Source organism: Tamandua tetradactyla, chromosome 19 (assembly GCF_023851605.1).
Source record: "Tamandua tetradactyla isolate mTamTet1 chromosome 19, mTamTet1.pri, whole genome shotgun sequence".
NCBI classification, from domain to species: Eukaryota; Metazoa; Chordata; class Mammalia; order Pilosa; family Myrmecophagidae; genus Tamandua; species Tamandua tetradactyla.
In genome coordinates this window covers 42,022,409-42,035,861 of record NC_135345.1, presented here as the reverse complement: position 1 = coordinate 42,035,861, position 13,453 = coordinate 42,022,409, and the positions used below count along the sequence as shown (strand labels likewise).

Here is a 13,453-nt window from a genome sequence, read left to right as displayed (position 1 = left end):
GTGTAGATTGGATGAACCAAATAATAATAATAATAAAACAAAATAAATTATAAGAGAAAAAAAACAAAGATATTACAGGAGGAAAAAAATTGCAGAAAAGGTAAGATAAATAGAAAGCACGCAGAATGAGACACTAAGAAACAAGACTAATTATATGAATAACCAAAATAACTCTAAAATAACCAAGCTTATCATGTAAAAGCCAAATATTGAAATACCAGATTTTTTAAACCCTGCCATATGCTGGTTATAGGAAATACACTTAAGCATAAGGATATTGAAAGATTGTAAGTAAAAGTAGGGAAAAACATATAAAACTCAAATACTAACTAAAAGAAAGCTGTTACAATTCTATTAATATTAGACAAATTAGACTTTTAAGACAAAAATTGATTATTAAAGATAAAAGAAAATCACTTCAAAAGAAAAAGATTAAATTCAGAGTGTTATAACAATCCTAAAGTTGTATACCCTTAAAAAAAAACCCTCAGAATATATAATGCAAAAATAGGCAGAATGACAAGAAGAAACTGACATATTCAACATAATAGAGGGAGATTTCAACACACCTCTCTCAAAGTGGGAGACTTCACCAGCCCTCTTTTAAATACTGATCCATGAGGCAGATAAAAAAAATTAGTAAAAATATAGGAGATGTGAGCAAGAGAATTAAAAAGCATGAATTAATGAGCATATTAATACATTGTAACCAGTATATAATCTTATCAAGCAAACACAAAAACATTTTTAAAAAATTAACAATGAAACGAGTCTTTTAAATTACCAGAATTAATACTCCACAAACTATACAATCTGACCAAAACTGCTAAGGTGAAAATTAGTTTTTTAAAAAGTTAAATTTAAAAATTCATCTGTTCAAATTAATGCAAATTAGGGTCTACGGTTAACAGTAACATTGTAGTGTTCTTTCGTTAACTGTAACAAAGGCAATATAACAAAGCTAAATGTCAGTAAGAGGGGATATAAGGGAGGGGTATGGGATTCTTGCTGTGGTTGTCGTTATCGTTTTTCTCTTCTCTCCTCTCTCTGCAGAAGAAATGGAAATGTTCTCATATAGATTGTGGTGGTGAATGCCTAACTATGTGATTGTACATTTGGGATGAACTGTATGGTGTGTGACTAAAGCAGTTAAAAAAATTCATCTGTTCAGAAATTTTAAAAAAGTAATTCTAAACTACCAAAGAGTTAAATAATAAAATTAATCATAATACAAATTAGGAAACACTAAATGATAACAAAAAGAAAGTTTTATACATTAAAATTCTAGAGCAACTAAAGTAGAGTATTTTGATAGAAATATACAGCATCAAATGCTCATTTTGGAACAGATGACTGAAAATAAATGACCTAAACTTTCAAATAAAGAACATTTTTAAAACATAACAGAATAAAGAAAAATAAAATTTTATAAAGCAAAGAAAGTAGAATAAATAGAAGCAGAACAGAATTAAATATAAAAAAAACCCTTACAAAAGACAAGATCAATAAAGCCAAGAATTGTTTATTTGAAAAGGCTAATAAAAATTCTTATGTCTGATAAGAATAATCAAGATAAAAAGAAGTAAGCATATTCAGACTGAAAAGGTGAACCTGACTACAGATATTACAGAGATTTCAAAAGTAAGAGAATACTATAAATGCTTTAATAAAGTCTTAATAAATTTAAAAACCTAGAAGTAATGAACAAAACCTCAACTGAAATCTTCTCACAAAGAACACATCAGATCCAGAATGTTATTTAATTAAATTTTATTAAGCATTCAAACTAACAAACTCAGAAAACAGAAAAAGAAAAGACACTTCCCAATTAATTTTATTAAACTACGAAAACCATGATACCAAAGCCAGACAAGGCAAGACAAGAAAAGAAAAATTATAGATCAATCTCACTCACTTATACAGACACAAAAGTCCTAAACAGAATATTAGAAAACTAAATCTGCAAACGTATAAAAAAGGATAATAAACAAAGGAATATAGTACTGATACATACTAACACGAATGAACCTTGAAAACATTCTGCTAAATGAAAGAAGCCAGACACAAAAGGCCATATATTGCATGATTCTATTACATGCAATGTCCAAAACAGGAAAATCCACAGGGACAGAAAGTAGACTGGTGGCTATCAAGGGAAGGGGAAAGGGTAGGTAGGAATTGGGAGTGACTGCTAACAAGTATGGACTTTCTTTTTGAGGTAATAGAAACGTTCTGGCATGAGATTGTGGTGAGGGTTGCACAACATTGTGAAGATACTAAAATTAGGTTGCCTTTTAAATAGTACTGAAATGTCAAAATTATCAGGAAAATGAAATTGTGGAACTGTAACCCATACTATACTTAGAAATATACACTATAACTACTTGTCAAACTGTACCTGAAATTTATCACTTAACTGTATATATTTCACAATAAATACCGTTAAAAAAAACATGAAATACCACTTCACACCCACCAGTAGCTATCATAAAAGAAAGTACAGGAAAAAAGACAGATAGTAAGTGTTATTAAGGGAGTCAAGAAATTGAAGCACTGCTGATAAGATTGCAAAATAGTTCAGCCACTCTGGAAATCAGTCTGACAGTTTCTCAAAAATTAATCACAGAGTTATCATATGACCCAGCTATCCCCTCAGGTACAAACCCAACAGAAATGAAAACTACGTCCACACAAAAACCTGTACATGAATGTGCACAGCACCATTATTCATGATACCCCAAAAAAGAAACAATCCAATTGCTAATAAACAGAAAAACAAAATGTGTTATATCCATACAATGGAATATTATTCAGCAATAAAAAGAAGTACAACATAAATGAACCTTGAAAACATGGTACTAGTGAAAGAAGCCAGACACAAAAGACCACATATTCTATGTTTATACGAAGTGTCCAGAATAGGCAAATCCACAGAGACAGGAAGTAGATTAGTGGCTGTCCAGGGCTGGTGGGGAGTGAGGGAGGATGATATTGTGGAGAAATGAGGAATGACTGCTAATGGGCATGGAATTCCTTTTTGGAGTGATGAAAATGTTCTAAAACTGATTATGGTGAGAGTTGCACAATTCTATGAATATACTAAAAGCCTCCGAATGGCATACTTTAAGAGGGTGAATTGTATGCTATGAAAATTATATCTCAATAAAGCTGTTATTAAAAAAAAAGATGTCAAGCAGAGGGAAAAAAAATTATCAGGAAGAAATACTCTTACCAGAATTAAGTTAGAACTATTTCTTAGCGAATACAGAGCACAAAGCAAAAAATATATTATATGTCCACATACTGAGTAATACTTTTATTCAAGTCAAGCCAATCAAATAAAAAACATAACCTTGGTGTTGAGGTTGGGAATTGCGGCAGGGGGTGACGGGGGAAGGGGCAGGGCAAGTAAGACACCTGGAGTTGGACATTTGCTACCTTTTCTATCTCTACCTTCCAACTCCTTCCAGTTTTTCAGAGTCACTAGACAGCTACCATTATTTGTCTCTCATACGAGCACATGACTCAGGGTATGCCAAACCCTAGGGTCTTCTTTAGTTTCAGATTTTAACAATGTATCATTAATAAAGTACTGACTATATAAGACATTTGGAATTTTTTAACTGTTAATTACATCAATTTTAGAAACAAAAGATACAAACTTTTGATAAAACTTAAAAAAAAGAAAAAAGTCTACAGATATAAAATTTATCATTTGTAAATGGCAATGTTGCAATCATCATTTATAAGGGAAAAAAATAGAAGAAATTTCTAATTTCTACCATTATCATGAAATTAAAAAACACGTCAGAAATTCTCCAAGTTTTACCTTGCAAGTTCCTTTGGTTTGAACTTCCACCATGTATCTGGTTCCCGGAAAAGGACTTTATATTTATGTTTTTGAGACTACATACAAAAAAAGACAAAAACATTTTAAAATAATTATTTCCATGAAATTAAATTCATTGTTTCCAAATTCACAGATTAAAACTGAAAGTATCTAAAAGAGTACCTAATCCTAATGGGTGCATTAAATCGGTAAAATACAAAACCTCTTTGATCTAGCAACTAACTTTTAGAAATGCATCCTACTGATAAATAATTATATAAAAGTGTAAAGATGTATATACCAAGATATCCAGTTCACCATTATTTGTCATAGCAATAAAATGCAAACAACTCAGCTGCTAATAATACAGAAATGACTAAATAAATAAAGGTACAATACAACAAAAATATCACATAGTAATTTTTAAAATTCTATTTATGTGTTAATGAGAGAGGGCCCTTAAAATAAGTTGTTAAGAAAGAATGACACAGGGCCAGCCATGGTGGCTCAGCAGGCAGAGTTCTCGCCTGCCATGCCAGAGACCCGGGTTCGATTCCCGGTGCCTGCCCATGCAAAAAGAAAAGAAAGAATGATCAGAATTTTCAAAAGGGTAAAATAGGGTTGCCTACATATTTGTACATGCATAGAAAATTTCAAAAAGATTTTGAAAAAAACTATTAAAATCATCTATTTTTAGGAGTAGGAATTTAGCCATTCTTTTTTGCGATTTGAATTTTCATCATACACATGTATGACACAATTTTACATAATAGTTAATTATATTTTTCAATGCTTTAATGTGGCTATAACCTAAAAGCCAAGCCCTACACTTACATGCTAGATCCACCTCCTCTCTCTTTCTCAAAGATAATTAAGTCCCACAATTCTTATCCCTGGGAGTCATGTCCCACATAGGTCTCCCATCTTACTCTTGATTCCACTTCCCCTTACCAGCCAAGTCCCCATTACCCTACTCCCCTTTGCAGTAAAATACCCCAAAATAAATACCTATACTCACTGTCTCAAATAAACCTCTTTCTAGTCTCTCTTAAACCCACTACAACTGACTACTTTGTTGAAACTAGACATCAACCATGAATTACTTCCACATTAAGAAATGGTATGGTTAATCCTAGTCCTGTCTTCCTTGACTCATCAACAGTATTTGACATAGCCCACCACTGCCTCCTTGCAGTTTCTCAGTCACAATAGAACGCCCCTGGCTTAGTTCTTGGTCCTCCACACTTGATTCATACTCACTTCCTTGATATGTCCTTGGCTTTAAATATCATCCCTCTGCTGATGACTCCTATTATCACCAATAATAGTCTTTATCCCTGATCTCATAAACTCCTAACTTATATATCCAACTACCTATTCAACATCAAAATATGTCAAGACTATTAACATATTCAAATCTGAACTTCTGATATGGATTATCCTACTCCCACCCAATCCTATTCTACCTGAATTCTTCTCCACCTCAGTTGATGACAACCTCCAGTTGCACAGGCCAAAAACCAACTTTGATGTTATTCTTGAATCCTCTATTTCTTTTATACCCACATCAATCCAACAAGAAATTCATTTGGCTGTACTTTCAAAATATATTAGAATTGGTCCACTTCTTACTATCATGTTGGTCTAAGCCACATGATCTTCTTCCACCTTAACTACCACTACATTCCTCTAACTGGTCTCCCTGCTTCCACCTTTACCCCAATAAGTCTATTCTCAAGACTGAACGACAATGATCAGGTTAATTCTCGGATCATGTCAGCACTCTGCTAAAAACCTTCTACATCACTCACAGAAAAACCAAATGTCTTTACAGTGACCTATAAGCGCCTACATAATCTGCCCCACATCTCCTCAACCCTTATTATGTGTCTGACATCATCTCATATTACGCCCCCCTCAGTTTTATGGCAAGATGCCATAAAGAATCATTGTCATGTTCTGAAATTACTGACAGAAAAGTCTAAAAGTCAACCCAGACACCAAGCTAGGAAGTGACATAATGTTCTATAAAAAGGCTGCTCACTTCCATCTTTACACCTTAGCAACAAACTTCAGACAACCTTTTCAGGGCCCTGTACCAGCCCAGGTATCTCTAATTACATAAAGGAGTGTCTTGTAGTGCTTAGGATCAAACTAATTTTTAAGCACACATACATACGTACACACAAATAGAAAGAGAGAATATGAATTGAAAAGATTCTGTAAGATCCCATATCAACAGACAAATCTGAATAATATAATATTTGAGAGTATTCTGGCTGATTTATGCAGAGCTGTAATGATGGTACACAAGGAAAAAAAATATTTTTAAAAGTAAATAGAGGTGCACAGATAGTTCAATAGTAGAATACTCACCTGCCATGTGGGAGACTTGGGTTCAATTCCCCACCCATGGACCACCACCACCCCCAAAAATAAGCAAGTAAGTTTTGCCAATGGCTACTAAGAGTAAATAATTGACCCATATTTATCCCCAACTCACAGCTTAACTACTTTTGTAAATGACAATCAAGTCTGCTATCATCAATTTGTTCCACATTCCCACAGCTCTCATCTTGCTATCAAACAGAAGTGAAAAGTAACCCACAAACACACACAAAAGATATTCCTATATCTATTTATTCATAAAGAAAATTGATAAGCAGGAGTCCTTTATACATCTCAATAGAGTTGGGAGAGCCAACAAATCAGTGCTGGAAAAATACAGGTTTATACTGGCAATTTGTGATGGCCATGTTCCTGGTCATGGTCTGCATTCTAGCGGTGTGCACCTCGTAAATAAGATCTCTCCAAGATGCCACTACCATTAAAGCACGACTCCAATGAATCAGACTGGGTTTTAATCCAGATTACTCGAGTCCTTTACACGCACAGTGAAGGTCCGACAGAATCCAGGAGAGGCAGCCATGTGCATTGCCACGTGACAGAAAAGTCAAAGACCAAGGATTCCTGGCAACAAGTTCAAGAACACCAGTCTTTCAGCAACAAAAGCCTAATTGATGCCTCAATTTTGGACTTCTCATATCCTCAAAACCATGAGCCAATTAATTCCCAGTGTTTAAGCCAACCTATTGTATGGTATTTGTTTCAGCAGCTGAGAAATTAAAACACAATTATGACATAAGAAAAAAGAGAAAGGTAAACAGTATAGAAGCTTGAAGTCTAAATGAAAATCAGTCACACAGCATGTGAGACCTTCCTTATTTCCTGCCTAGGAAAACAAAGTGTTAAAGAACTTTCTGATATGACAGCAGGAAGCTAAGGAAGACCAAAAGATAAGTCACGTAAAGTTACAGGGCAAAAAAGGATGTACCCGTGGTGAATATACCACCCAGAAACTAGGAACTCCTAAGACCAGAAAGCAAATCTAATTTCAGCTCCCAATGCACTAAAATCAAGTCTTCATTTCCACCACTCTCTCCCTGCCCAGAAGGAAATCCCATTTATTTTCAAAGGACACAGAATTATTTTCAGAAAGGTAAAGAATCACACCTTCAAAACAGAACAAGTACACAAGGCAGAATAAAGAAGGCACAGAGGCTAAATGTGTTAAGGATATACAAGAGGAAGCACAACATTTATTCACTAAAGAAGCATTAATTGAACTCCTATGTGCCAGGCATGTGTCAATCCTAAGTCAAAAAGATACCCCATATTCACAAAAGCTTCATTTAGCAATTTACTCAATGAATAAATGTTCTCCAAATATATGGTTACTATGTTGTCAAGCATTGCATCTTCAATAAAAAAACATAGCCCTACCCTCAAGAACAGATAGACTGCCTAAAACCAAATCCAACCTGGTGTAACAGAGACTGAATGTGGCCGGCAAAGCCTAAAATATTCAGTAGCTACCCAATATAGAAAAAGTTAGCTGAGGCCTGGCCTAGTAATAAACGGTCTGGTTCATGTTATGAAAGGAGTAAGCTAGGGTGCCATGAAAGTAGAAAGAGTACTTAATGCAGCCTCTTAGTAAAGTTAATGAGGACTAACTTCCTGAAAGAAGTGACATCAAAGCTACACAAAAAAGAACAAGTAAATGTAAGCCACGTAAAAAAAGTAGAGAGAAAAAAATTTTTAAGTAGAGAGAAGGAGGCAAAGGGCAAAGGGAAAATGCATGAGATTAAAAGGAATCTGGCAAACTTGAAAAACTGTCAGTTTACAGAATTTTGAATTTCTCAAAATTTAAAAGAAATAAGGGAAACAATAAAGGACCAGTCAGTGTTTATTCTGTCAATTAAGGGAATTAAGGAAAAAATGTTATATATATATGTAATATATATATAATTTTATCATAAACATAAAATTATACTTTAATCTACTACCTTTTCATAAAATACACCTAAAAAAATTCTCAGAATTTGAAAATTGAGAAAATTTAACTTTATGGCAAAACTCAGCTATATTGTTCTATTTTTCTCATTTTGCTGAGGACCAAAGAAAGCTCAGTTACAGACAGTCTAAGCACTGTTTGCCTAAGATTCATTTGTGTACATAACATCCCCCAATCATTCCAAACCCATGACCATAGATTTATGACAACTCATGGTACAAACCAAAGCAACATATGGCTTCATTTCCCATGCCTGTAGGTTTGTATTATCTATTATTATAGGAGACACCTTCTTCTCAAATGCTTCTTTTGCTGAAAAATAAAAACAAAATTAAAAAAAAGATTTTAATAACAACAGTCAGTAGTACCTTGATTTTTTTCAAAATCTTGCTCTCATAATTTGAAAATCACAGATATGCTAATTTTAGTCACTATTTTACTTTCAAATATCACTTTCTAATATATTTAAACTTAAAATACAAGTAAATTTTTTATAATAAATAACACTAAATGTATGCAAAAATCAGAAAAATTATTAAATAAAATCAATCTGATCTAAGTTTCATACGTGTGTTATATGCATAAACAGCATAAAATGAGAAGAAAGCGATCATTAAAATGATTTCATGGGTGAACAGGTGGTTCAGGTAGAATGCTCACCTGCCATGTGGGAAATCCAAGCAGCATGGTATTGTGGATTAGATATTAGAACAGTAAAGGAAATCAGTGGAAATATTGGTACACTCCAAATAAACTTTGGAGTATAATTAGTAGAAATGTACCAAATGTTAATTTCAGTTATGACAAATTCACGATAGTTATATAAGATGTTAGCATCAGGGGAAACTAGGTAAAGGGTACATAGAAACTCTCTGCACTATCTTTCCAACTTTTCTAGAAATCTGAAATTATTATTCCAAAATAAAGTTTATTTTAAAACTTTTAAAATGGTGGAATTATGACCCATAACTTTAAAAATGGTGGAATTGTAAATGATACCAAACTCCGAAATCTGTTCTACAACTAATTGTTGCAATGTGCTTTGGAACTTGTTGCTTTTTTGTATATATGTTATTTTTTCACAAAAAAGAAAAAATATATTTCTTGTAAAGGAAATAAACTAATAAACATAAAAAATAATAAAAAAAATTAATTAAAAAAGACATAAAGACAAACACCAAAAAAAGTAACAGATTTGAAATAAATACACCATTACGTTAAATCACATTTTCTCGTTATAACCCAAATATCCCCAAAGACTGGGATGGGAGAAGGATCAAAGGAGGAGAGTTACAACAGAGGAGATAGGATTTAACAAATGAGTTTGACTGTGAAATCATTATATTGATATTTCTTTTAGTCTCCAGTGTCTTGGAGCAGCTAGAAGGAAAAACCTAAAATTGTGGAACTGTAACCCATACCAAACTCTGAAATCTGTTCTATTACTAATTGTTGCAGTGTGCTTTGAAATGCATTGCTTTTTTGTATTTGTCATTTTTCACAATTACAAAAAAAGGAACTAGGGGTTAAATAAAGTATGTATGTCATAGGCAAAAAGAAACATTATGATATATTTTTATTGCAAAGGATTTTCTTATATATCTACCTTTTCCCCAAGAAATTAGTCCATTCAGGATGCTAAAGCCCTACCACAACAAATAAGTTTCCCAATGAAATTATGTGGAAATGTTTAAAGTTCTTTCTTTTCTCTTACAACTAAATTTTTTAAAAAAAGAAAAATTACCCAATTAAAAATTGATCAGAGGGCTCCACCCTGAAAAAGATGACAGAGTGAGAAGCTTCAGGGCTCCATTTCCCCACAGAAGCTTTGCCAAGCAGTAAGAACTGGCAGAAACATCTTTCTCAAACCTCTAGAAAACAGTTAAAGGACTGCAGTTGAATCAAGAAAAAGACTCTTTAAAAGCAGGAGGATCTCCTGAAGCACCCTCCCCACCCCCTGCCCCCAGCTAGCCTTTCTTTCCTCCCTCACCTGCTCAGCACAGACAAGCCTGTGCTCCCAGTGCAGAACCCTGGCCCCAGTTCTGGAGTGAGTAGAGTAAACCACATGTCCATACTGGAAGCATGCATGTCTGTCTGGTGGTGGCCCAAGGACTCACTTTCCCAGAATTGCCCTGAATGTGAAAGGCAGTAACAGAGCTTTCCTACAGAACACTGGGAAAGCAGTTAAATTGTGCCACCTGGCTAAGGGATTGCTGGCTGTAGGATATACAGTGCAGTGTCCAGTTTCTTAAGGTACAGGGACATCCGTATTCATGTAAACAAAGGAATTCCTAGGGCCAAACATACATGCCCAATGTCCAAGACAAGACATGTAGAAAGGATGAGGGATGCTCCTACACTTTAGCCTGGAGCTATTCTCAACTCTTTGTATGGTTTAACTACACAGGTCAATAAGACTGGGACAAGTGGTCCCCCCACCCCACTTTTTTTTTTTTTTTTTTGGAATGCTGAAAAAAGCATTCAAGGAAAGCACTGTCATATTAATAACTGCTTACAAGTTTAAGGGACAGATGCGTCAGAGTCTAAATTCCAGTGCTAATACATAAAACTATCAAAATGTCCAAGTTTCAACAAAAGATTATAAAACATACAAAGAAAAAGGAAGCAGTGACCCAAAAGACAGGACTACAGCATTAGAAACCATCAGTGAGGAGGACCAGACCCAGAATATTCCAAACAAAGACTTTAAAAAATGGTATTAAATATGCTCAAAGAGCTAAAGGAAAACATGGACAAAGAACTAAAGGAAATCAGGAAAATGAGAGATGAACACAGAGAGAATATTAATTAATAGAGGGATGGAAATTTTGAAAAAGAACCAAGCAGGGCTATGGACCACAGTAACACAAATTTAAAATTCCCCTGAGGGATTCAACAGCAGATTGAAGCTGGTAGAGGAAAGAATTAGTGAACTTGAAAATAAGACAATTTAAATCATTCAATCTGAGAAGCAGAAAGAAGAATGTAAAAAAAGGAACAGAGACTGAGGAACCTGGGGGGATACCACTGAGTGGCCCACCATACGCACAATGGGAGTTCCAGGGAAAGAAACAGAGAAAGGGGCAGAGAGACTATTCAAAGAAATAATGGCTGAAAACTTCCCAAAGTTAATGAAAGGCATGAATATACACATCCAGGATGCTCGACAACCTCCAAACAGGCCCAAATAGGATCTCTACCATGGTATATTACAATCAAACTGTTGAATGTCAAAAATAGAGAATTCTGAAAGCCACAAGAGAAGAGCAACATGTCACAGACAAAGGTGCCTCATTAAGAATAAATGCTAATTTCTCATCAGAAACCATGGCAGCTATGCAAATAATTAAACATTTAATGATAAAACCATCTTCAATAAATAGATAGTAATAATAAGGAAATCAAGGTTTTACCTATGATCTCCCTACAGACTTAGTTTCAGGAGTGCCATTTTTACTCTCACAATAACCTCCATAAGAATTTGAGAATTAGACCAATCTAGGGAAGTTAATAATGCCAATTCTACTTTAGGAAACAGGAACTAGAGCATATCAGATAAGTGCTATTCTTGAACCCAAGTAGAAAATCATATTTACTCCTAACGACATCCCCATTTATTAAATAAAACTATTTAATAAACATTTATATAGCTCTTAAATGTGCTCTGCAGTGTACTAAGCATTTTACAAAAGTTATAACTCATATAATCCTCATAACAATTCTATGAGCTAGGGCTACATTTCTTCTTACTATGTAACAAAAGAATTAATATACTTTGGATACATACATGACACACACACATGCACACATATATATATTTTTTATAAGAAATATATGTCAAAATATAATTATCAAGTGAGTTTTTTCTTCTACTCTTAATAGTATCCAAGAACTTGATGTTTATTCTTACCGCGATTCTGGTTCCATTCATGTGCTTCTCCTAAGTACTTTATATCAAACTGGTACTGCCCATTTATGTAAAAATAATCATCAGTACTAAGAACAATTCCAGCCGGATTATCCTCTTGCAAAGTCCTGTGAATGAAAAATGGAATTGTTTTCATTTTTCTTTCTATATTCTCTCACTTAATTTTTTCAAGGTCATAATCCAAATAAAAAACTTAAGTATTATTATTTAAAGGAGAATACAATAATATTCATAGAAATCATGTTAGAAATCCTCTATGCAGATTTTGAATCCCAAGAAAACTGTCCAAAGGCAGGTCAATTTTTACTTTATATAAATTATTATTCAGAAACTTAAAATAATAATTATAACACAATGAAGATTTCTAGATTAACACATTATTAATTATCAAACAAACCTGGAAATTGAAAATAGTTCAGAACTGTATCAGTCATAGGCATTGTGTCACTTGGTCACTTGATACATATTGAAATACTCCAGCCACTAGAAGCAGGAGGTAACTGCTTAGTAGGCAAGTACTAAGATGGAACAGATATTCAAAAATGGATACAACTCTGAATACTAACATAAATTTAGTGAGCACGCTAAAAACATTGAAAGATATAACTAAGTTAATAAATTATTAACATAACGGTAAATAAAATTATACAAAGTTAAGTTTGGTTTTATTAACATCTCTTTTGATTCTCAATTTTATCTTCTACATAATAGGGATACATGCAAAAACTAAGCAAATAAAATTGAAAGAGGCATTACTAACAGTACTACTTTTGATCATTCATATATTTCACTATTTATCATCTCCTTCTTAAATATGTATAAACATATCTAAAGCTAAAATGTATCTTTCAAATTTAATTAATTTCTATTATCATCTACTATGTACCAGGCACTGTTCTAAGACCTAAGATACATCACTGAACAAAAAAGACAAATATGCTTGCCCTCATAGAGCTTATAGTGAATGCTCACTTGACTCCACCTTCTAAGACATCTAAATTTATCCTCTTCTCTTTTATCTCTAAGTTTCTCCTTCTCTGACACTGCTTATTCTTTTGCCTTTAAACCTGCATATATTTCAACTATCTTAGAAAAAAAACTGTAATCACATTTAAAAAATTTCTTTCATCTATTATCCAACTTCTCTCCTTTCCTTGACTGCTTTATTATTCATACTTCCTTAACCCTTTTTTTTTTGCATACATTGTTTATTTCCATCTTTATGGCTTTGCTCACTGCAATAATAACCATAAATTTTTTAAACATTTACTGTATGCCAGACATGGTTAAGTACTTTACATAAATTGCTTTAATTTTCACAATGACGTCACTTAGGAATCAT

The 13,453-nt window shown here is 33.5% G+C and overlaps 1 protein-coding gene across 14 annotated transcripts in view; it reads right to left on the bottom strand.

The window, feature by feature from the left end:
* N4BP2 (NEDD4 binding protein 2) overlaps positions 1-13,453 on the bottom strand; it is a 131,955-nt gene that overhangs the window by 81,656 nt on the left and 36,846 nt on the right. For all 14 annotated transcript variants that reach the window (XM_077136654.1, XM_077136651.1, XM_077136659.1 and 11 more), the window contains 3 exons: positions 12,094-12,218; positions 8,407-8,495; positions 3,830-3,906 (listed from right to left, as the gene is read on the bottom strand). In XM_077136654.1, coding sequence (XP_076992769.1) covers positions 3,830-3,906; positions 8,407-8,495; positions 12,094-12,218 — 291 coding nt within the window. The remainder of the gene's footprint in view (positions 1-3,829; positions 3,907-8,406; positions 8,496-12,093; positions 12,219-13,453) is intronic.